Source organism: Epinephelus moara, chromosome 21 (genome assembly GCF_006386435.1).
Source record: "Epinephelus moara isolate mb chromosome 21, YSFRI_EMoa_1.0, whole genome shotgun sequence".
NCBI classification, from domain to species: Eukaryota; Metazoa; Chordata; class Actinopteri; order Perciformes; family Serranidae; genus Epinephelus; species Epinephelus moara.
The window spans coordinates 14,260,755-14,284,014 of NC_065526.1; the positions used below are offsets into that span (position 1 = coordinate 14,260,755).

General features: G+C 41.4%; 2 protein-coding genes, 1 long non-coding RNA gene and 6 other non-coding genes across 10 annotated transcripts in view; 2 read left to right on the plus strand and 7 right to left on the minus strand.

The window, feature by feature from the left end:
* The window catches only part of LOC126383110 (uncharacterized), a 30,525-nt gene that overhangs the window by 2,283 nt on the left and 4,982 nt on the right, over positions 1-23,260 (minus strand). Inside the window, exons 2-3 of the long non-coding RNA XR_007569109.1 lie at positions 18,812-18,854; positions 10,495-10,600 (exon numbers count right to left, since the gene is read on the minus strand). This is a non-coding gene — a long non-coding RNA (uncharacterized LOC126383110). The remainder of the gene's footprint in view (positions 1-10,494; positions 10,601-18,811; positions 18,855-23,260) is intronic.
* LOC126383109 (cortexin-1-like) lies at positions 1,155-6,652 on the plus strand. The gene is made up of 2 exons (XM_050033551.1): positions 1,155-1,314; positions 4,191-6,652. Exon 2 carries the CDS (start codon positions 4,908-4,910, stop codon positions 5,181-5,183), a length of 276 nt encoding a protein of 91 aa, XP_049889508.1. The 5' UTR covers positions 1,155-1,314; positions 4,191-4,907; the 3' UTR covers positions 5,184-6,652.
* LOC126383108 (ceramide synthase 2-like) overlaps positions 11,842-23,260 on the plus strand; it is a 15,077-nt gene continuing 3,658 nt past the window's right edge. The window contains exons 1-9 of one of the 2 annotated variants that reach the window (XM_050033550.1): positions 11,842-11,981; positions 14,600-14,767; positions 16,559-16,676; positions 17,396-17,514; positions 17,718-17,775; positions 17,866-17,916; positions 20,955-21,047; positions 21,344-21,472; positions 22,216-22,325. In XM_050033550.1, coding sequence (XP_049889507.1) covers positions 14,601-14,767; positions 16,559-16,676; positions 17,396-17,514; positions 17,718-17,775; positions 17,866-17,916; positions 20,955-21,047; positions 21,344-21,472; positions 22,216-22,325 — 845 coding nt within the window. In that variant the 5' untranslated portion in view covers positions 11,842-11,981; position 14,600. Of the gene's footprint in view, positions 11,982-14,596; positions 14,768-16,558; positions 16,677-17,395; positions 17,515-17,717; positions 17,776-17,865; positions 17,917-20,954; positions 21,048-21,343; positions 21,473-22,215; positions 22,326-23,260 lie in introns of both variants that reach the window. The other variant, XM_050033549.1, reaches the window with a different exon arrangement.
* trnam-cau (transfer RNA methionine (anticodon CAU)) lies at positions 18,460-18,531 on the minus strand. Its single transcript has one exon. It is a non-coding gene; the product is annotated as a tRNA-Met (tRNA).
* trnam-cau (transfer RNA methionine (anticodon CAU)) lies at positions 19,115-19,186 on the minus strand. Its single transcript has one exon. It is a non-coding gene; the product is annotated as a tRNA-Met (tRNA).
* trnar-ccu (transfer RNA arginine (anticodon CCU)) lies at positions 19,190-19,262 on the minus strand. Its single transcript has one exon. It is a non-coding gene; the product is annotated as a tRNA-Arg (tRNA).
* On the minus strand, positions 19,597-19,668 carry trnam-cau (transfer RNA methionine (anticodon CAU)). Its single transcript has one exon. It is a non-coding gene; the product is annotated as a tRNA-Met (tRNA).
* trnar-ccu (transfer RNA arginine (anticodon CCU)) lies at positions 19,672-19,744 on the minus strand. Its single transcript has one exon. It is a non-coding gene; the product is annotated as a tRNA-Arg (tRNA).
* On the minus strand, positions 20,141-20,213 carry trnar-ccu (transfer RNA arginine (anticodon CCU)). The gene has a single exon. It is a non-coding gene; the product is annotated as a tRNA-Arg (tRNA).

Below are 23,260 nucleotides of genomic sequence, written 5' to 3' on the forward strand. Positions count from 1 at the left end.
GTAACCTGACTCGGCTGAGACTTGGCAAATATGACGCCCCAGAATCGGGCAATATCAGATGGCCAGATTCCGGCTGCAAACACTGCCATCATTGGGCCGTTATCAGAAATGACCTGGCCCAGCTTCGGCCCGAACTCAGCATGCCGGATGAAATTAGCCAGGCTGGGTCCAGTTGCCAGACTCGACTGAGACTCGGCATGAATGTCGCCCCAGAATCAGGTCAAATCAGCTGTCCAGATTCCAGCTGCCCACACTGCCATCACTGGGCCATTATCAGAAATGACCTGGCCCAGCATCGGCACGAACTCAGCATGCCAGATGAAATTAGCTGGGCCGCATCTAGTTGCCTGACTCGGCTGAGTCTTGGTATGAGTGATGCCCCAGAAACTGGCCAAATCAGCTGGCCAGATTCCGGCTGCCGACCCTACCATCATTGGGCCCTTATCGGAAATAACCTGGCCCAGCATCGGCCCAAACTTGGCATGCTGGATGAAATTAGCCAGGCCCGATTCAGGCTGCTGACACTGCCATTATTGGGTTTGCTTATCTATGATACTGAAAAATAAATGCAACGGCACATTGAATCTCCTTTAACTAATTTTCTATGGGGAAACTTTTTACACATACTTCCATTAACAAAAATGTTCAATTCAATTTTTAATTATAGTAATAAAACGTTTGTTCAACCAAAAATAACCCCTCCATTTTCATTCCTTGAAGGGTCATCCTGACTAATAATAATAATAATAATAATAAATTCTGTAATATCATGAAACTGCAATCTCGATTCAGATAAAAACTTTATTAACTTAATTAGCATTATGGTCCTTTTCCCTCTGCATCTGTCACCTGTTAACCAGAATACTTACAGGTAAATGAAGTAATTATTAGTTCAGAGTAAACAATAAAACTGCTAAACTTATTGTCTACGTGGCTATCTATCAGAGCCCCTCAGTGTCCGTGCCCCCACGCATTCCTCTTACATAATGCAAAAGCCACACACGGCTCCCGGCGCTTTACTCATCCCACCCAACAGATTATGTGTGCAGTCCATACAGCAGGGACAGTCGGAGAGTGGGCAGGGAGGTGGGGCGGATCCCTCAAACTGAGCGGACTTAAAGCTCCTGACAAAGCAGAGGAGGTGCTGCGGTATGTGACAGAGTTCAGACCTGAAGCTCCGCGTGCAGGCTTTGAACGAGCCCGGAGCTGTCTGCGGTGCTGAACATCTGCAGGATCATCATCATCACCATCACCATCATCTTCACCACTCCGTGTTCCTCATTACATGCCCTCACCTGTGACAACAGCCGGGAAGTAAGTTCTCTAATCTGATCGTCCTCCAGTTTGTCATTGTGTGAACTTCTGTATGTGAATGTCATGCTGCGCGTGGCCGAAGGTGACTTTATTAATCACGCGTTTACAAGTTTACAAGTTGTTAAACGGAGCTATAACTTTGTTCTGCTGTGTAAGTTCGCCTCCATTTAATTGGAGTAACGTTAACATGGCTGGTTCACCCTTCTGTGGAACATTTATACAAATGCAACGTTTTCAGAGAAAGAAAAGAAACAGAAAAAACTAAATAAATGCTTCCCTTATTTATAGCTACAAGAGTGATCCAATTAACTGCCCTGCTAATATGTCATACAGTAGAGAAAACTACAGCATCTGGTGTTTGGAGTAACTATTTACATGTAATTATATCAAAAAATAAATGTAATTTTAATCAGTTACAGTTACTGAGGATAAAATATGTAATTAAATTACAGATACTAATCAAAATGTTGGTGATTGCACAGAGGTTACACCCAAACATAGCATTTTCTGTAAAAAACATTTGTTAGAAAAGTAATCAAATGGAATACTTTGATGACGTAATTAAATAGTGACATTACTTTTCTGTAACCTATTACATTTTATAAGTAACCTTCCCAACATTAAGAGCATCAAAAATAAGAGATAATATTATGTTAAAAGTTTCTCCAATTACAGATTGATTAACAAAGTACCAACATTTTAAACATTTGATTGATTTTTGTAATACAGTGGAGTCATTTAAAGTTTCAAAGGAGACAAATATTCACCTGGATCAGTTAGGTGAAGATTTTAAATGCCTGTCTTTGAATCTCTGAACTCTTTATACTAATATCTGTGATCAAGAATCTTACTGTTTTTCATCACAATGCAAAACATCAACAGCAGAAAGCCTTTGGAGGTGACATAATCAGAGATCACTACCAGCAGGGATTAAAAAAAAAGGTGGAGACAACAGTGTTGTGTTGCATGACGCTATTCTTCTAACATGTTTAGATACCATACAATCAGAAAAGTCAGAGCTTCAGCTGCAGTGTATTTGGCGTTGTTTGGCCTGGCAGGCCTACATTCAGGGTTTACTTTAGATTTCACCGTTTTTATTTGGAGAAGTCCTTGACATTTTCAAAGCTGCTGTCATAATCCACAGGTATAAATGGGAGGTATTACAGGTATTACAGCCACGAGGGACGCCATATGTCACTGCATGTGCTCTGTCCTCAGAATTTATTGGCTGCCCGAGGCTTTCGCGAATCTTCTTTTTACTCTTGCTTTTTTAAAATATAGTGAACCTGTGACATGTGGTTTTCTGTCATCGCGGGGTCAAGAACAGCTGTTTTTTTTCTGTAATGTAAATCAGATGTGGTCAGGCACCACAGTGAGATTTATCTGCTGCTTAGGAACCAAAGCAGGTCTCTCAATGAGAATCGATGAAGTATGAAATTGATGTTACACATTCTTTGATTTTCTCTAAAGCTGTATTTGTTTTTCTCCACACCGGGAATCCGTCCTCGTTCTCGGCTCTGTGGTGTTTGTACATGACTATGACCTTGGGTAACCTGCGCAGTTTTGAGCAACCTAAAAACAACAGTCACCTTTTGCGACCTTCAATTGACCCACATATCTGCTGAGTCTGCTTGTGAATAAGAACTAGACGAGTTTGTGATATAAGAAGAGTTTCGTTTGACCTCCTGACTTGTGAAGCAGGTGGGATAAAAAACACGTAGGATGGAGCTTAATTAAGGTAGCTCTCCCCGACTACTATACATTCTGCCAGTGTAGCATAAAGTAAAGTGTCAAGGAGAGTTGCAGTGGGAAGCAAAAATGTTGGTTGTGTTGCATAACTGTATTTTGACTGATAGAAAAATTTAAGAGGAAAAAAACACCACTAACTTCAAAATCCAGTCTTGTATCATTTTCTTTCATGTTTTTTGGGCATTCATTAAAACCAGTCACATCCTAAAACTATAAAACCATCTGTGCAGGAAAGTTACGCAGTCTTTCATGGAAAATATTATTAGTTGTAGAAGTAATTAAACAACTTTTTCATTAGCAGCCTTGTTCTGAGTGCGTTCCACTGACTGACCCTGGCTAATGTGTTGTCCTGTTGTGTTAACTTGGTGACAACTGAGTCGCTCCTTTAGCTTCCCTCTCTACATGCAGCTACCTGAACTGTCCAGCCTGCTGCAACCACAGGCCATTTGATAATTGATACTGAGGCAGGCAGTTTCTTTCATTATGTCTTCAAGTCCCCTATTAAAGCCGTGCTTGGCCCTTTAGTCCCATCATCTGGAGAGCAGGGGAGCTATCAACGTCTCTTTGCGAGGATCAGCCGGGTGGTAAGGAGGGAGACGAAGCCTCCTGGAATAGAATCTGCTGACTCGGGAGTGCACCTACAGCAGGAAATGTCTCTCCACTCCACGGCCCATTAAAGCGCCAACGGAGAGTGTTTCTGTGCAAAAGTGCAGCAACTCTCTGAGGGTTTCCTCCACATTTTTCTCTTCCGTCATCAGTGTCTGATTTATTTATCTTGTACTATGTTGTGCTTGAGTTCAGGAGAGGGATAGTGCTTCTGTCTTGTCTCGGTTATTTTCCTCACAAAAAAAAGATTAGAAGATCAGACAGGGTATGTAACAACAGTTTTAAAGTGAGACTGTTGTGTTTTTTGTTGGCATGTGTTCTGACAGGGGTACAGCGGGATTTGAGAACCCTGGAAACACCTCACTCCCCTGAAACAGTAAAAATCTATTACCCTTGACGTGCTCCAAGCCTCTTGTCGAGCTCTGAACCCCAAGAATCAATCAGACTTTTCCCTCCATTCAGCACCTCTGCATGCTGGAAACTCACTCATGTTGTGTCTCATCTTTTTTTTCCCCTCTCAGGTATCTTGATGAGTGAATCCCCAAATGAAGACGTTCCTGGTGACTCAAGATACAAAAATAGAAGCTCTTTCAGTAAACCAACAACTCACTGCAACGCGGCCAAACCAGTCAAGTGATTCAAAACGGAAACATTCTCTGAAGCACCATAACGTGGATCATTTACAGCCTGCGAGCACTTTGATTGATCTATGGAACATCTTCAGCCACTCAATAGAGATTTATACACTCTGTAATCACACTAAACGCCCCTCTAGGGCTGCTGTTGGATGACATTTGAAATATTGACAAACAAACTGAGGACCGTGCGGATGATTTGAAGTTGAAGTAGTGACCTCAGCTTTTGTATTGTTAGCTTCTCTGCAGAGCGAGTGGGACAAAGACAGGGGGCCAGTTGAATCTAATTAAACCTCACTGAGCATGCCTCAGCTTGCTGCTTGGCTCACCAGAGGGCTTATTCATTTGCACTACTGATTTACCCCGTGTTATTTCTGCTGGAACTATTTCTTTGCCCTGTGGCTTGTGGGAAACATCGCTGGTTGAGTTCAATCTGTTGACATCTGCCTGATTTCACTATGTGATGTCCCTCTGGGTTTAGAAATCACGCTCAGTAACAAAGATGACCCTGCAGAGCCATGCCGGTCCTCAGAGCTTCTGACTGAAAAATAAAACGTATACAGTGAACGATTTCATCCTCCTGAACATTCCCTCGCTCCCAAAATGAGTGACTCAAACTACTGGTTTGTGGACTATGATCTCTCCTCTCCTGCGCCACCTGGGTTCCCCAGGGGCCCGACGGTGCTGCAGCCCATGGCGGGGCATCCCGAGCAGGGAGGGGCCCTGTGTTTCGTCGGCCTCCTCGTGCTGCTGCTGCTCTTCCTTCTGGTTCGCTGCGTCCGTATATTATTGGACCCCTACAGCAGCATGCCAGCATCATCGTGGACAGACCATAAGGAGGGTCTGGACAGAGGACAGTTTGATTATGCACTGGTGTGAAGATGAGGAGTGATCGGGAGATGAGGAGAGGGATGCATCTGGAGATATATAAAGGTTCTTTTGAGGGACTTTTGATATACAATGATTGTTCTGCGCCCTGCTAAACGCTTCTATTTCCACAGTTTCAGCCTCTGAAAATGAAAGAAACTGCAGTGTGTTTGTTGTTTGGTTGGGGTACTGTAATGCAAGCTGTAAAGATAACATCATTAAACAGCATCTGTACAAGGATTCAATTCAGAGGGAGCAGGAGCAGACACACCAGACATCCTGCATCCATTTTAATTCACAGTAATTAAAGTATTATTGGAGACTCGGTGTGTGTGATGTTACACTGCAGCTTCCGCAGTGACAAACACTGCAGGAAGAGAGCGATCAGTATCGCAGCATTACGTTATGACTCCTGTTTATCATGTCATTTCGTAATTCTATAACGTTTTTACAAATCCCAGGGCTGAATTATAAATAGAGAGAGGAGCTGCTGCAAGAGAGGTCCTGATTGAATAAAAAAGAAATCAAATGGGTTCAGGGCAGACATGGAAGTCATTTAGACAGAACTAATACGCACTGTTACAGCAGATTTAAAGACGAGACTGTCAACTTTATATGCTGATTTATTGCTATAATGTAGAAAAGACAGTTTGGAGCCTTTGAGTGCTGCAGAACAAACAATTTAGAAGATGTCATAGTGTCTCTGGAACTGGAAACCTTTTTTTTTTATGTGAACCATGCTGGATATTGTGAGGCATTTGTACCACCTCGAACATGATCCTCAGGTAAAATGATTTCTAACTAACCAAAGCCTCTGTAATTTTAAGGGAATCACTTAAATCGCCCCTGAAATTGAGCTTTAGCTGCTATTGTTATCTCTAATTTCTTTAAAATTCACTGTCCTAAATTTCAATATTATCCCACTATAAAAGGAAATGTTTATAATACATAACAGTTAATACAACGTATTTTATTTGGGGTTTTGCTATTTCATGTCGCCATCCCTTTAAGAGGCTTATGAGGCTCAGTGCGGGAGTGAGGGTCACAGTGCTGACTCAATATGTGTCATATAAAGTTATGATTATGAAATGCATGTACACCAATTTCCTCCCCCCTAATCCTTTTTGCCTTTAGGCCCCGTCCAGCGCACCAGCCAAATCTGTTCAACAGTGCCTGTAGGAATACAAGAAACGCTAATATCTGTTTCATACTAACGATGTTACTGCTCCTTTTGCCACTTGTTTTGTAATATTGCTTCTGCCCTTATTACACTGTAAAGTCCTCTCTTTATAAATGAAGTTTAGTATTGATATTTTACTGATTTGCTAAAAAGTTGATTTGTGTCATCGATGATGACCAAAAGTGTTTATCGATACCAAACTATTGTATACGGTCTAACTTCCTGGATGTAGACTCTTGCTTGTAAAAATTAGATATTTTCCTAATGTTTCTTTAAAGTGGCATTCAGTTTTTTTAATGAAATAAAAAGATTTTGTCTCGTCTTGACTTTAGCAGTTTTCATCCTTTTACTGCCCTTCAGTACACACACACACACACAACACAACACATGGCGCCTACAAATATAACACACATAAACTTTTACTTGAGCAAACGCTGTCCTCACTGCCGCCCTACAATCAATACAAGCAAGATTTAAAGCAAATGAAATCAATCGAATAATCAATCGGAGGCTCGTAAAGAGACACAGGCAGCTAATTTACGAAGATCGGCCCTCACAGAGTCAGATCAGCCCCCCCTTCAAGATGAAATATATCCCTGTGCTGAGTGACTTCAACCCTCAACACAGCACTCTGCTTGTTTAGATCAGACAAACATATATAGGGGCAAATTAGTGGAAACATTCCAGATGCACATCAGTCATCACAAAAAGAATAGAAAAAATACTAAACAAGAATATTCAAAGTGATTTAGGTAAGAATTACAAGGGACTCCAGTGACAGTGATGCCCATCTTAACCATTAAAAGAAGCTGTATCAGTTGTAGTTATAAAGTTTTTAGGCACATTTCCTGAATGCATCTTTGCTTTGGGTTTTTTGGTGGGATTTCCCCCTATTTCTCCTTTCAGCTTTATCCCTTGTGGTAGATCCCTCTGGCCTTTGCTTCACTTGGTGAGCACTCTCTCTCAGGAGTTCAGCTATTTGATTAGCTGTGACCTCTTCTGGATTGTTTGGGTACTACAACTGTGAGCCCACTGATGACTGTGGGATCAGTCAGTGCTCAAATGTGCTTCACTATAGGGAAACATAACAAAAGAAATTAAAGGATTTCACTTTTGGGAAAATAAAAGGAAGAAATCTGTGAGTTTTAAAATGTTAGATGGATGCTGGATGGTTATACGGCGTATGTGAAATGTAGAGAAAATTGACAGTTTAGTCCATTTTGTTTTGTTTTTTTTTAATTAAAGAAAATCTCACTGTAAAAATTTGTGCATACTGGAAACACCCATACAATCCCTTTCTCAAAAGTTATTGTGCTGACTAAATGATTAAAGGTTGAGTGTGCAGGATTTAGCGGCATCTTGTGGTGAGGTTGCAGATTGCAACCAACTGAAACTTCTCCCGAGTGCCAAGCGTGTAGGGGAACTAAGGTGGCCGACTCGAAAAAACAAAAGTCCCCATCTAGAGCTAGTGTTTGGTTTGTCCATTCTGGGCTACTGTAGAAACATCATGGTGGACTCAGTTGAAAAGGACCTGCTCTGTATGTAGATATAAATATACACACACTGGACCGTTAACTAAATAGAAAGTCCATTTCCATGGTATTTTAATTTGAGAATTGTTCTGATATTATATTAGCTACAGCAGAGTATCTCATTATTTAAAGACAAGCCACCATTCAAGTTATGTATGGTCATTAAATCTGGTACAAACATTTACGCCTCCTTCAGGACAAACTGTAGTAACTTTGGCTACTTTTTCCTCTAGTGCCATCATCGTTATCAGTACCTTGATCTATGACTAATACTTGCAAAACTAGTGACATTCCCATCGGCCTCAGCTGTACTTTGATCAAGGCTATTCAAGAGAAGGCTGAGACACGGGGTCAAACATGGGGGATTGCACATGCGCAGTAAAATCTGGTCTGCACTTCCTCAAAGGCTCAGTAGATGGCGTGAGACCGCGGAATAAAGGGGATGTGCATGCATGTCATTTTCACAGCTTATTATTGGACTGTCACTGGTGGCCTGCGTTGTGGGTGAGAATGACAGAGATGCAATTCCAACAACTTCAGGCAGCCGCCGTTCAAAAGTCCAAGCAGACCGCACTCCTTGATCGCCTGAGCGGATCCTGCGCTTTTTATCTAGCGCCCCTGCTGTCACCCTCCAGCATTGCAGCTCAAGTTACCCTGGGCATGTGCAATCCCCCCATGTTTGACCCCGTGTCTCAGCCTTCTCTTGAATAGTCTTGACTTTGATTAGTGCTAATTAGCAAATGTTAGCATGCTAATATGCTAAACTAAGATGGTGAACAAAGCAAAGATTATATGTTCTAAAAATCAGCATGTTAGCTTTGTCATTCTAAACATGTTTGTATGATGTTAGCATTTAGCTCCAAGCTCTAATGGTGTGTTCCATTTGTACTGGAAAGTCGGAGGAACCTCACCAATCCTGACCTCAAAATCTAACATGGCTGCTCTGCGCATTAACAGTGGTGAAAGTTGTAGTGACATGCTGTTTACTTGCACTACTGTCTTTTTTGTGTCTAACTTAAACAGCCATACACACAGTCCTGTCCAACATCTATCTGTGGACATGCTGGTTCAGTGTTTGTACAGTGTAATGTTTGTTTTTAACTGGTATTGCAAATAACAGCTAGCCTGGCTTGAACTGTTATTGCTAACATCATCTTGATTTCCCGACTTGTTTTACCGGAACGTGATCAACTTGGGTGTGACATCATTCCTATCTCAAACCTCTAACTGAATTGCTAAACACGTTAAACATTGTATTAATGCATACTATTGCATGTATTGCACTTAAATGATGACATGAAGCATTAAATATAAAGTTAATATTATTTTTGACTATCAGTAAGTGAGGAAATTAGTCAAGGCAAGTTATCTTGGGTCATAAACCTGGCACCAACACAGCACAGCCAGACCAACTGGACTAAAACAGCCCTCTGCAGTTTACAGCTCATCGGGCTCCAACAGACGGTTGGAAACACAGCGTTAACACTCCCACCTCATTAGTCCGGCAATTAACAGGAAAGATTTTGCTTCACTGGGTCCTGACAATTTATTTCCTTGATAAAATAACAAGGGCACTCAGTTCCCATCACCCTGTCTCTCGCACACACACTTGTGCATGTGCACACAGATATGCAAATGAGGCTGGATCACAGGAAAAACATGACCCCAGGCCCGACATGCCTGGCAGAAACTGCTCTTTGTAACCATACTGTATGTGACACTTCAATATTGCTGGGGTTGTGGGTGTAAATACTTATTACTGTTACTGTTGTTAATATAATTTCAACAACAACAAAAATATAAAAGACATTTAAGACAGTCCTCTCCACCTTGGTAAATGCAGAGTTAAAAGTCAGTTACTGTAATGGCTGGTGTTGCAGGCTCAGCTGATTTGATTACCTCTCGCTATCTTGTATTTTACATGCAGGACTAAAACGCCTGTGTCTCTGTTTCAGTTCACGGACAAGGCAGGTGCACACAGTATGCAAATACCTTCCTGAATCTGGACAGGCTCATGTTGTGGTGCTCTGACTCCATCCCCTAGAAATGCCCAGAAAGGCGCTTGCACACACAACTCCCCACACACAGACACCACACACACAAACACCAACGGAAGATAAACACAGCCCACATCCACAGACATGCAAATCAGGTTTTTTCTGTTGTAAAACGCACACAAACTCTTTCCCTTTGCCACAGTGTCTCCTACTAAGTCTCCTAAACACATTTATCACGCACTTAATGTGACTGAATAATACAAGTATGCTTTACACATAACACAGCTGTGGCCCTGACGCATGAGCATGACAAAAAAGAATAGCTCATCTGCATAACTGTGGTGATGTTATCTGCAGTCTGCCAGCTTATCTCCCTCCATGACAATACTATCAGCTGAGAGTGCTGGTTGAAGAGGAGGATGGTGAGAGGAGGACTGGTGTGTGTGTGCACATGGCTTTAAGAGAGAAGTGTGTGCCTGTGTGTGTATGTTTTAAGGGAGTGTGTGCCATTAGAGTTTGTGTTATAACAGTCAAATACAAAGCCCTCTATGACAGCACATTTGTTCATAGTAAAGTTTGTGTGGCTGTGCACACACTTGGCAAGGTGTGTTTACCTTAGGACTGTGGAGTCCTGGAAGTGTCCCGGATTGTTGCTATGTGTGTCATCAGCTGCTTTCCTGGAGAGCTGTAACCCCAGGAGACGTCTGCCAGGTGCATAACCTACAATGGAGTATAAGGAAATGTAATAAGATATATTGAGTAAAGTTGCCAATATGGCCACAATTAGCAATTACAAGTTGATGCAAAACACTTAAAATAATAATGATAATCTTTATCTGTAATACGCTTTTCAAAACAGAGTTACAAAGTGCTTTACAAGAACTGATAAGAAAACTTTGGTAGGCTATACAAAAACTAAGGAAGTAAAAGGGCGTTTAAATTAACTTAAAACTCAAGTCAAATCAGGAAAGGCTCTCTGATAAAAGTATGTTTTAAGAAGGGATTTTAATGAGATCACTGACTTGGCTGACCTGATTTCCTTGGGCATACTGTTCCAGACTTTTAGGGCTCTGACAACAAACGCTCTGTCTCTGGAACAGACAAAAGACCTCTGCTAGAGGACCTACTAACTAAGAGGTCAGAGATATAGCTGGGGGAGAGACCATGAAGAGCCTTAAAAGTGATCAGTAAAATCTTAAAATCTACCCTAAAAGATACTGGGAGCCAGTGTGAAGTTGCATAATATAACTGCTGATACCAGGGTTAGAAATCAGCTGGTAAATATGCAAGTGTCTGCTGGATTTATTTCACTCACCAGCCAAAATACAATGATGTTCTACTGAGTGGTTGGTAGATTTTTTAATCCATCAACCACGGTGGCAGCTGGACAAAAAAATTAATCTCTAACCTTAGTTTTTACAAATGTTTAACTTGTAGCATGTAATACCTAACTCAATATAGGCTAAACAAGTTTGGGGTAGGTTACAGAGGCTATATAACCCAAATTTTTAGCCTTAAACATTTCAGTTTTTGTTGTTAGTTCCCTTTGTTACCCACGCTGAGTTAATGGGTTGTGAACCGTCGCTATGAGCAGGAGACGCCCCTTGTGTTTCAATAGCCGCTCAACCATCAAGTTACATCCTCCTGTTACATAAGGACGTATGTACCGGAAACTTTCAGAATAAAAGTAGACCTGAGTTACCTTTACAGGCAGTTACTGTCGAGTGTCTGTGCAAAACTGTAGAGCAACATGATTAAATTTGATTAAATTTACTTTTTTAAGGGAGAAACGGGCAAACGTGCCATGGAAAACATAAACAGAGCTCTGTCTTGCACCCATGTTTTCATTTTGGTGCCTGAAATCACTGCAAACTTTAAGGCTCTCTACAAGCGGCTTTTATTTTGAAATCAGCAGCAGCTCCTCTGACTAACTTGACGCCTGAGACGCGGTGACTGAACGACTCACTTCTGTCTGGTAGTCAGGAGGGATTTAGCGGTGCTGGGGCGCATCATCAGCCACATCAGGCTGAAATAAGTTGGACTTTATTCCTCCTTCATCCTCAGGATCGATCAGTTCATCATTTGCATACAGCTCCGCAAGGTGAGTCCCAATTTCTTTTAACAGTTAAACTTCGAATTGGTGCGTTTCACCGTGTTAATGATGATAGTCTACTGAACTACTGGCTGGTTTTCAACAAAGGGAAGACATCTCTCTATTTCTGCATAGGCTGTATACTTGTGATCTCTTTAGTTGAGCTTAGTCTTTGTATTCTGCTATTTATAACATGAAGTAATATTTTAGTTTATTTTGTTTGACAGTTTTACATGTATCATTGTTTTATGGCATTATTGACAGACTAAGTAATATTCCTAAAGGATATAATGTGTTGTTTATAGTTCTGCTGTGACTTAGTAATGATAGTATGGGGCCTGGCAATATATCATTAAAAGATAGATACATAGATAGATAGAATCCCCAGAGGCCCCACAACATGAGGTAATCACGATACTTAAGTCACAACAGAATATTAATTCAATTTAAAAGTAGTGGTTGCGTATTGTCATAACATATACTGCAATATATTGCAATTTATTACCTTTTTTTTCAACTGCAAATAATGTCCCCAAACTTTGTCAATGTCTGTTCTATCTATTGAGATAAAGTTTTCAGTCTGTTCATTTCATGTAAGTCATTTTTATTGCAGCAAAATTTATGAAAAACAGTTGATTTTATTATTCTAGTAGGCTACCAGAAGTTTAGTTTGTATGAGTTTGCCACCTCAGCACATCACAGCATAGACGAAAAGGCTGGTGACAACTGAGTGGTAGAACATCAGCAGTAGTTTCCTTCAGATGTTGAAGGACCTCAGCCTCCTCAGGAAATAGTACCTCATTGGAGACTAGTTGCAGATGGGGCCTGGTCCATCACAATCTCTTTTGTCTGGGAGATGTTTAGCTGTAGATGGTTCGACCTGTATGATGTTGTTAAGTCGTCCACCAGGGTTCTGTCCTCCCCCTCCTGTTTGCCCCTAGTTCACCCCACAATTGCAATGTCATCTGAGAACTTCTGCATGTGGCATGACTCAGTGTTGTGCTTGAAAACAGAAGTGTAAAAGGTAAACAAGACTGGACAAAGCACAGTCCCTATTGGGTGTCAGTGCTACTGACTACAGTCTCAGAGAATCAGTCCCTCAACCTGACATACTGTGGTCTCCCTGTGAGGTAGTTTCCCTGTGAGGTGTTCAGCTTTGGATGGATTGGCCGCCACCACCATGACACAAAGTCCTAAACCAGGCTCCTGTACTCATCCTCCTGTCCACCCCTAATACACCCCAGTGTTGCAGTGTCATCTGACAACTTCTGCATGCAGCATGACTCGAGTTGTGCTTGAAAGCAGAAGTGTAAAGAGTAAACAAGCCAGGGCCAAGCACAGTCCCCTGTGGTGTGCCAGTACTGCTGACCAAAGTCTCAGGGAAGCAGTCCTTCAGCCTGACATACTGTTGACCTCCCTGTGAAGTAGTCTGTGATCCAGTGGGCCTTTCCCATTGTCACTTATGGCCACGCCAAGTCACACTGATTTGCATTTCCCCTCAGGTCACAAGATGTGAGTCCACCATCATCACTGTTACCTTGTCTTTCAGTAAGAGGGGCTTAATGGTGTTGAAGGTGCTGGAAAAATGAAAAACACAATCCTCACAGCACAGCTCTGCTTGTCCAGGTGAGGGTAAGCCCTGTGTAGTACAAAGAGGATATCATCTTCCACACCCACCTTCTCCTTGTACGCGAACTGCAGTGGGTCAAGCACATAGTTAGTGGACCTGGGGTCTAAGGAGATGGAGCAGCAGCTATTTCAAGGTCGTCATTATATGAGATCTCAAGGTAACTAGCCGTAAGTCATCTGGTGCCTTCTTGGGATGAGACACAATGTCTTCCACAGTGCAGGAACCCCCACCAGTTGCAGGGTCAGACTGAAAAAACTTTGCAAGGGCTCTCATAGTGTGACAAAACAGGCCTTTGGCCATTTGAACACGCCCTGTTCGGGTGTCCCCAGGTGTATTATTGTTGTCTTCTCCTGGTTGGTTTGTTTTGTAGTTGAGGTAGAGACAGGTATCAGATATGGCAAATATTACACTACGTTGTCCATAAGCTCTAATGGTAAGGGGACTTGAACTTGCATAGTGCCTTTCTAGTCGTCCGACCACTCAAAGTGCTTTTACACTACATAGTCTCATTCATCCATTCACACACACACATTAATACACTGGAGGTCAAGGCTACCTTATAAAGTGCCACCTGCTACCTTAGTTAACTATTCATACTGACTCATACACCAATGGAACAGCCATTGGGAGCAATATGGGGTTCATTAACTTGCCCAAGGATACTTCAACATGCAGACTGGAGCTGGGGATTGAACTGCAGATTTTAGGATTAGCCGACCTGCTCTACCTGTTTATGATATGCCATCATAGTATTCCCTCTTTATCTCTCTTTGACATGCCACCATGCCTTCATACTGTACACACACACACATACAAACACAGCCTCTGACGTCTCACTCTAGTCACTGCTTACCTAAATTCAAGTTGGAGACTTTCCAGACTGGGATTACCTCGATGAATTACCTCGAGGATTGGGCTGAAGCTTAACTATGAGGAAATCTCTGTTTTAAACATCATCTTCACTATGTTTCCTAAAATTCCTGTCAATCCGCAGCAGAATGGACCTGCTGCCTGACTTCTGGAGGGAGGACTACTGGCTTCCTCCAGGTGTGACCTGGAGAGACGTGGAACAGTTGTCAGACTCAGACCGACCGTTACCCCAGGACCTTCTCATAGCCCTGCCTCTCGCACTGGGCTTTGTTGCCCTTCGCTACGTGTTTGAGAGGTAAAACACACCTAATCTCTTTGTTCTGTAAAGATCTGAGCGATGTGTTTGGGATGTGTAGGTTTTACAGGAAGATAAATATTTATCCTGCCTAAGCTGAAATAACACTGACAACCCTCATTTAATAAATATCATTCTGTATTTTCAGCATTTCCTGTGGGTGAGTGAGCAGGTGTTTCGGCAGAGCAGGCATTGTTATCATCAGGACAAAAGTGGCCTTTGGGGACTAGACAGAGAGACAGACAGTATAGGAAATGTTCCTTTTCAGTGAAAGTTATTTTAAATTATAGCTAAAAACCAAATTCTGTTTGCATGAAATACTTTTCCCTCATTTGATGCTTTTTAGTTTATTTCCAAAATCTAATAAAACACATGCTCAGTTATCAACTTAAAAGGGAAACTATAGGTAGTTGCATACTATAGGTGCAGCTTGTTAGGAGTGCATAACAAGCCTCTTAGGCACTTTTTACACATACACAGGTTGTCTTCAGGGGTTTGATTGGTTGATTACATCTCCAGAGTGTTAACCATTATAATATTCACAGCAGTGGAATCAAATGGCTCGTTAAACCCAGTTAAATGTCATTGTTATTGTTCATATACTATGCTAATTTATTCTGGTATCTTTTACTATAGCAGATGTTGTTAATAAATACTGTCCATGCTATGTTTCAGTCATTCTGCTGTTCTCTGCTACTAACCAAGAACAGAAAAGTCGTCGTTGTCATGGTATAGCTTTGCTATATTTATCTTGTATGCCCTCAATATCAGTTTTTCCCTGTGGTATTGAAAATGGCATTGAATATTGATATTTTCTCAAGGTCTTGTTTCCAAGTTAGAAATTCCAGTTTTGTGACAACACTATGATATACTTACAGATAAAAAACAGCCACTGGCCGGCTCACTCAGTGTAAAAGTCCATAGCACAAGCAGGCAGTCCAAAAATGCATCTGAGGTACCCTGGCTGTAGTTAAAAATCCTTTTTTAGTACATGGATAACCAACACGTTTTGACTAAAGAGTCTTCATTGGGGTGTAAAATGCATTGGACACAGGTGTGCAATTTAAGACCTCATGTGAGGGTCATGTGACACAGGTCACATGATATATTTGTATAACCCTACTGGACAAAACATATTGACAGAAATTACAGATGAAAACTATATGAATGTATACTGTAAATAATTAACATAGTTATTCAGAGTGTGTCTCAGATGCATTTTTGGACTGTCTGCTTGTACAATGGACTTTAACATTGAGTGAGCTGGCAAGTTTTTATCTTTGAGTGACTCTTTGCCCCATCCTTGAGGAGCACCTGATTGTTTTACAATGAACTACACAGAGCCTTAACATAGTGCAGTGCTCCCTATTTTATCTCACTACTACATACTGGTTTGAGCAATGTAAAGTATATAGTTTTCTAACTTTGTTCTATTTTATATATTTTTCCACTTCTCTGGACTGTATCTTGTGATTTCATGCAAATTTTCTCTCCTGGAAATCAGCAAAATTCTTATATCATGTTATCTTAAATGCAAATATCTATCAAGCTTAGTGGTAATACTATACACCCATACACACGGACATGCACACACACTGCTTTGTTGGGTGTCTGAATGGAAGCATACAGTACAGCCTTCAGTTATCCAAGCAAACTGTTTGCTTTAGACCGTTTAACAGCTTGTACAGTGAGTCTGGCTAAACAACTGCAGGCTGGCGCCCTGACTGTCTCTCAATGGGTGTTACTGGCGTATTATCATTTGTGTAATCATTTGTCTTTTGTTGCCTCCAGGTTTTTGGCCCCACCCATGGGCAGATGTGTGGGGTTGAGGTATAGAAGACAAGTGACTGCTGCCCCCTCCCCGAAGCTGGAGTCGTTTTACACCCAGAGGAGCAGACAGCCAACACAAGTTAGTCTGAAAAGGCCTCAGCATGCATGCAGCTCAGCTCCATTTGTAGCATGTTTTTATGTCATCTGGAAGAAGTTACAAAAGGATCAAGGCAACGGGTTGTTAAATTTCTCAAATGCTCATTTTAAGCATTTACTTGTTTGTTTGCTGTTGGGATAGTTCCCGGTGAAAAGCACAGCGGTACATGAACACTGTGATTTTAACACTTCTTTGTTCCTAAAACACTTAGCCTGGGGGAACATCACATTTACAGAAGCCATTTACACTATTCTCTCTCAGCTTTTGGATAAACTAGTAATGCTCCTAAAAAGTTACTCACATTTATTTCTCTCTATGTATATATAAAATAATAACACAGACTATAAAACTTTTACTGCATCACACAACCAAATTTAATTAATCCCAGCAGGCCTGTTTGTACCAACCCTACAGGTGATCATTAATCTGCTGCAGGAGACATTAAAAACACAACACACAAGAATAACTTCACTTATTCAGCAAACACTTTTACATTTTGCTTTGACAACACTTTGGGAAGTTAAGATGATCCCAAGATGAAGTTAGGATGATCTCTCTGCCTGCGTCTGTTTCTCCCCTTTGTCATTTCCTCCTTTATGCTTTCCATTTCTAATTACATTGTACTCTATGTCTTCCAAGACCACTTTCTGCTTTCTATTCCTCTTCATTTAATCGATTTCTCCCTTCTATTGTCGTTCCAGAGTGAAATTGTGACTTTGATGTCGCTGTGTGGCAAAACCCAGAGGCAGATCGAGACCTGGTTCAGACTTCGCAGGAATCAAGACAGGCCCTGTCGATCCAAGAAGTTTGGTGAAGCTGCGTAAGTGCTCAACCCTTCTATCGTTCGATTAACAGAAGACTTCCCGCAAGAAGACTTTAATCAGCGTTCACTGCAAAATCTAGAGACAGCAGGGGAAAGAAATCACCTGAGAACTTGACTAATTTTAAAGAATTGCCACTGCACAAAGAGACACACTTTGAAGCTATGTTGATTTATTTGTTTTAATGTGTTTTATTTTGCAGTTGGAGGTTCTTTTTCTACCTCACAGCCTTCATAGGTGGACTCGCCTGTTTGATAGATGTGAGTATGAGTTTCAAAAAAGTTTTTAAAGCAATAACATTGCCATGTAAGTCTTACAGCTTTAACACTGTCTTTGTCTTTTATCTACAGAGACCATGGTTCTGGGACCACAGGGAATGTTGGAGGCAATATCCATATCAGGTAAAAACACAGCATCATCTCACTCCTTTGGATAGTTAGTGTGTCCTATTTCATGACTTCATTCTTGTCAGGGTTTGTCTTATATTACAACATCATAAGGAAAGCCTTGTTTTGTGTGGAAGCTAGTGTTCAAGTGTGACTGAACTCTGAGTTTGAAGGAAACAGATTGCATTTGTTTAAAAGAGGAATTGTTAAACAAGCACATCTTTTTCCTCCTTCTCATTAGAACAATGCATATTCTGTCTCATTTCATGGAAGAATACCATGGTTAGGAAGGAAAGAACAATCATGTATTCTTTATTTCTATGTTTTATGTTAATTTTTTGCCAGAATATCCTCATGCCATTTAAATGATTGCGATTAAGACTGTTATGAATATAGGTGCTTCTTTAGCGCTTCATATATATTGATATTTAACTCGAAGTGTTTTTACATCGAGAGCAACTCTGCCCCAAACCGATGACATCAAACATTTATTTAATCCGATCAACACTCCAATACCAAAAGACATTCAGGGCTTTTCTTTTAAAAGCATCATTCCTATAGCAGAGGATGGTTTCGATCCATCGACCTCTGGGTTATGGGCCCAGCACGCTTCCGCTGCGCCACTCTGCTTCACATCTCCCATAAGGCTCGGTGCCAAAGAATTGCTTTGGAGGCCAGTGTTTTATCCCTGACAGGCCTCTGGGGCTGCTGGGAAGCCACTGTGCACACATCAGTGACAGGAACACTGGCACTATAATCCTTTTTGAGATAATCTTCTTCTGCATTTGTGTGAAGTAGAATCATTGAATCATGAAAGTGTTCAGTGCCTGCCTGCTGTTCATTGTAGCGTTTACTGCAGACTAATTGTTTGCTCGATAAAATGTCAGAAATAAGTGAAAATGCCTCTTACTGTTTCACAAAGCCCAGGGAGATGTCTTTGTCCGGCCAAAAGTCTGAAAAACAAAAGATATTTAGATTTAGTTTAGTATCACAGAAGACTAAAAAGGCTAGAACCAGCAAATGTTTGGCCTTTTCAATTAAAAGATGGATTCATCAATTATCGATTAATTTCTAATTAATGTTCTGTTGATCAAGTACTAAAGTAATTCACTAATGGTTTTGTATGCTGAAGCCACTTTGCTTCATGTTTAATGGGGAGTGGAATTAGACAAGCAGTGAGAGTTTGATGATTAGTGTTTGTAAAATATTTAGATAGCAGAGGATAGTTTCGATCTATCGACCTCTGGGTTATGGGCCCAGCACGCTTCCGCTGCGCCACTCTGCTGTGCACCCCAGATGGGGCTCAAACCCACAGTGCCTGGCTTAGGAGGCCAGTGCCTTATCCATTAGGCCACTGGGGCGTCTGTTGGTGCTGGAAAACCACTGTGAATGATTGATTGTCCAGTGACTGTAACACTGACAATGTGGACCTTTTAACTAACTTATCTATGAACAGAATGGTAGTTTGTGGCCCAGTTTACGCCTGGTATGAATGTTTGTCTTGGGTGATCCAATCACAAGTGGGCAGCTGTAAGTCTGTCCTTTCACATCTTTTGTTAGAATGAGTCTCCATTTGCATCTTGAGTATGGTCAGGTACTGAACTTGAGGCCACTGGGCTCCACATTTAACAGAGAGTGGAATTAGTCGAGTAAAGCAGTGAGAGTTTGATGATTAGTGTTTGTAAAATATTTAGATAGCAGAGGATAGTTTCGATCTATCGACCTCTGGGTTATGGGCCCAGCACGCTTCCGCTGCGCCACTCTGCTATGCACCCCAGATGGGACTCGAACCCACAATCCCTGGCTTAGGAGGCCAGTGCCTTATCCATTAGGCCACTGGGGCTTTCACACCTGCTGTGAAACCACTGTCAATGATTCATTGTTTAGTGACTGTAACACTGACAATGTGGACCTTTTTAACATATCTATGGACAGAATGGTAGTCTGTGGCCCAGTTTACACCTGGTATTAGTGTTTGTCTTGGGGGATCCTATCACAAGTGGACAGCTGTAAGTCTGTCTGTTCACACCTTTTGTTAGATAGCTTACAGGTTCAGATTCAGTTACTGTATGCTGAGGCCAGTGTGCTCCACATTTAACAGAGAGTGGAATTAGTCGAGTAAAGCAGTGAGAGTTTGATGATTAGTGTTTGTAAAATATTTAGATAGCAGGGGATAGTTTCGATCTATCGACCTCTGGGTTATGGGCCCAGCACGCTTCCGCTGCGCCACTCTGCTATGCACCCCAGATGGGACTCGAACCCACAATCCCTGGCTTAGGAGGCCAGTGCCTTATCCATTAGGCCACTGGGGCTTCTGTTGGTGCTGAAAAACCACTGTGAACGATTCATTGTTCAGTGACTGTAACATAAACTCTATAAAAGCTTTTTATGGGCAGGATGTTAGTCTGTGTGTGAAGTAAAACCAGGGTATTGTGAAAGCATGCAGTGCCTGTCTCATGTTTCTCTTCATTGTAATTTGTTCTTTCTACCTAACCACACCCGCAAACTGTATCACTGCACAGAAGAAAACTTGCATCTACTCATGGATGACAGGCTCGTGCTGGTGACAGTGGGATATGTAAACATTAGTGGCGTCCTCCTTGGCTGAGCTGTAACATTAGCTAGCTCAATGGTGCTAGATGAGCTAGCCGTAGATGCACACTTCCTTCTTCGCAGTGATATGGTTGGCAAGTGTAGTACAGTAGAAAGAAAATAGTGCCTACATGAAACTGCTCACAACAAGGTCTGTGGATTATCATGAGCAACCCAGTCATGATTTCTGGAAAGAGACATTGCTGCTGGGTTTTTCAAATGTATTTTTTCGACGCTTTGAGCACCACAAGCTGAGTGCTATTATAGTGAAGAGAAGGCAGACATCTCTACGACTGATATCTCCAACGCTCAGCAACTCACACCAAATCAATCTAGATTAATAAAAAGCACTACAGGCAATAGTGAAAATGTGTACTTTTACCTACTTTTACATTCACCAGTAAATATCCAGGTGTTTTTGTTTGACTTTTTAATGACTATTGAATGATGTTTGTCCCCAGCCCATGGAGAAAGCTCATTACTGGTACTACATGCTGGAGTTGGGTTTTTATGGCTCTTTGCTCCTCCGGATCTATGTGGACATCAAGAGGAAGGTGAGGACCTCAACATCCATTCACGCATAAATGTTACACAACTGAGTTTTTAATCTACACTGCCTCACAACACATTTGCCCTTTAGAGAAGGACATGAGTGAAGGTATTAGCCTTGTGTTTGCTTAAGCCTAGTCATATTTATGCTTGATGGCTTGCACTTCTGCATTAATGAGAAATTTCACTTAACACAGGGTTAATAAGTTACTTTGAGGGCAGGAATTTAAATCATTCTGTTGACAGACGAAGGTCATTTTATTTCACTGATGTTACATTTACTGTATGTGTACTTTGCCAGGATTTTAAAGAACAGGTGATCCATCATTTGGCTACCATCTTCCTGCTCAGTTTCTCCTACTGTGCCAACTACATTCGCATCGGCACCTTGGTCATGCTGCTTCATGACTCTGCTGACATTCTGCTGGAGGTAATATCACAAACGCTCCTGCTGCCATGCTGCTTTCATGTAACATTGGTGGGACTCAAAAGAACAACTTGTACATTAAGCGTCTCTTGCCATCTATTCAGACTCTAGGGCCTGAGCCAAATAGTCACACGGGACCTTAAACATATAACTGATCTCCTCAGGGCATGTCACCATAGATTCACTTCCCTGTCTGCCTTTTTTCTGCCTCTGTGTAGCCCTACCAAAGTGAGTCTAAATTTTGTAAATTATAGCCAGAGGTTCACTTTGTGCTTGAGGTTGTTCTTAGAAAAGAAGTGTCTATTGTGAGCGGTCAGCAGGCAGATCCTGTGACTGAGTCCTGATAGCTAAAAACACTTTAGCAGCCCACGATGCCGTTTACCTGAACAAAACAATCGGTTGTACATAAGAATATAATGAATATTAAAAAAGAAAAAGCTCTTTTTTTTTTTTACTAAGTAAACTCAGTAAGACGTGTAGAAGAAAACAACAGGAAAGACGATGCTGATAACATTTACAGTTACAGTCTCATCATGGACTGAACTGACATGCATGTTCATTTTTAGTTTCCCCTTGTTGAAGACGTTTTCCTGTTGACCATTATCCTAATCCCCAGCCTTGGCTCAGTAGCCCTTTTTGCATAAAGCTTAAATAATTTTCTGTTCAGTGTGGTGACTGTGCTTTACATACAGCTTCAATTGTGGTTTGTATTTGTTTGATGAATACAATCATTTGTATTTTTGCAGTCTGCCAAGATGTTCAACTACGGCACTGGCTGGAGGAAAACGTGTGACACACTGTTTGTTGTGTTTACTACGGTCTTCCTCGTGACTCGACTGGTGATTTTCCCCAGCAGGTAAGGTTTACCCTTGAGGTGTCTTTTTCATTTCTCAACAACTTGAAGGTCCAGCGTGTAGGATTGAGGGGCATCAATTGGCAGAAATGGTATATAATATTCATAACTATGTTTTCATTAGTTTATCATCACTTGAAAATAATAACTGTTGTGCTTTTGTTACCTTAGAATGAGCCACTGGTATTTACATACCGAGTATGTCCTCTCCAATGGAGTCCGCCATATCTTTCTACAGTAGCCTAGAATGGACAAATTAAGAGCCCTGTTTCCACCAAACACTTTTGGTATGATACTTTGGAACCAACAGTAACCCTTCAGACAGGGTACCTAGACCATAGCGTTGCTACCACAAACAGTACTCTTTCATGACAGCAGGGTTGTTGTCACTCGCTGTTCCGTCCAGCACTCACTGCATTTCCTCCTTTATCAGTCTGCACCTCTAGCAGGTTTGTGCTTTTAGTCCTTCTAAGGCAAGCGCAGTGTTGCTGGAGCCCACAGGAACAACGCTCCAACATGCTTTTTTTCCTCCAAGTGACACATACAGTACAGTTCACATGATTTGGTCAAAATTAATATATATTTTCAAACACTTAAGGTGTGCTGATGGATTCATGTCATTAACTCAAACACTGAGTAACATTACGAGTTAATATTCCACCTTAAAGAGGCAACAGATAGGATTCGTCTTTTTTTAGCTTGGCGCCACCTATTGTGAGTGGTGTTGCATTGCACTGTGGCAACAACCAAATTGACCTTGGGGATCAGAGATAATCAATGAAATGTAGGCTGTAAAGCCACCGGTATACCTCTATGTAGAATGAGAAGGTGTGTGGACACTCTGCTAAATAAATGAGTAAAGAGACCGAGCAACAATTATCAGATTTATCTGAAGAAAAAACAAATAGTAATGCAAATAATTATACTAGAATGCACAG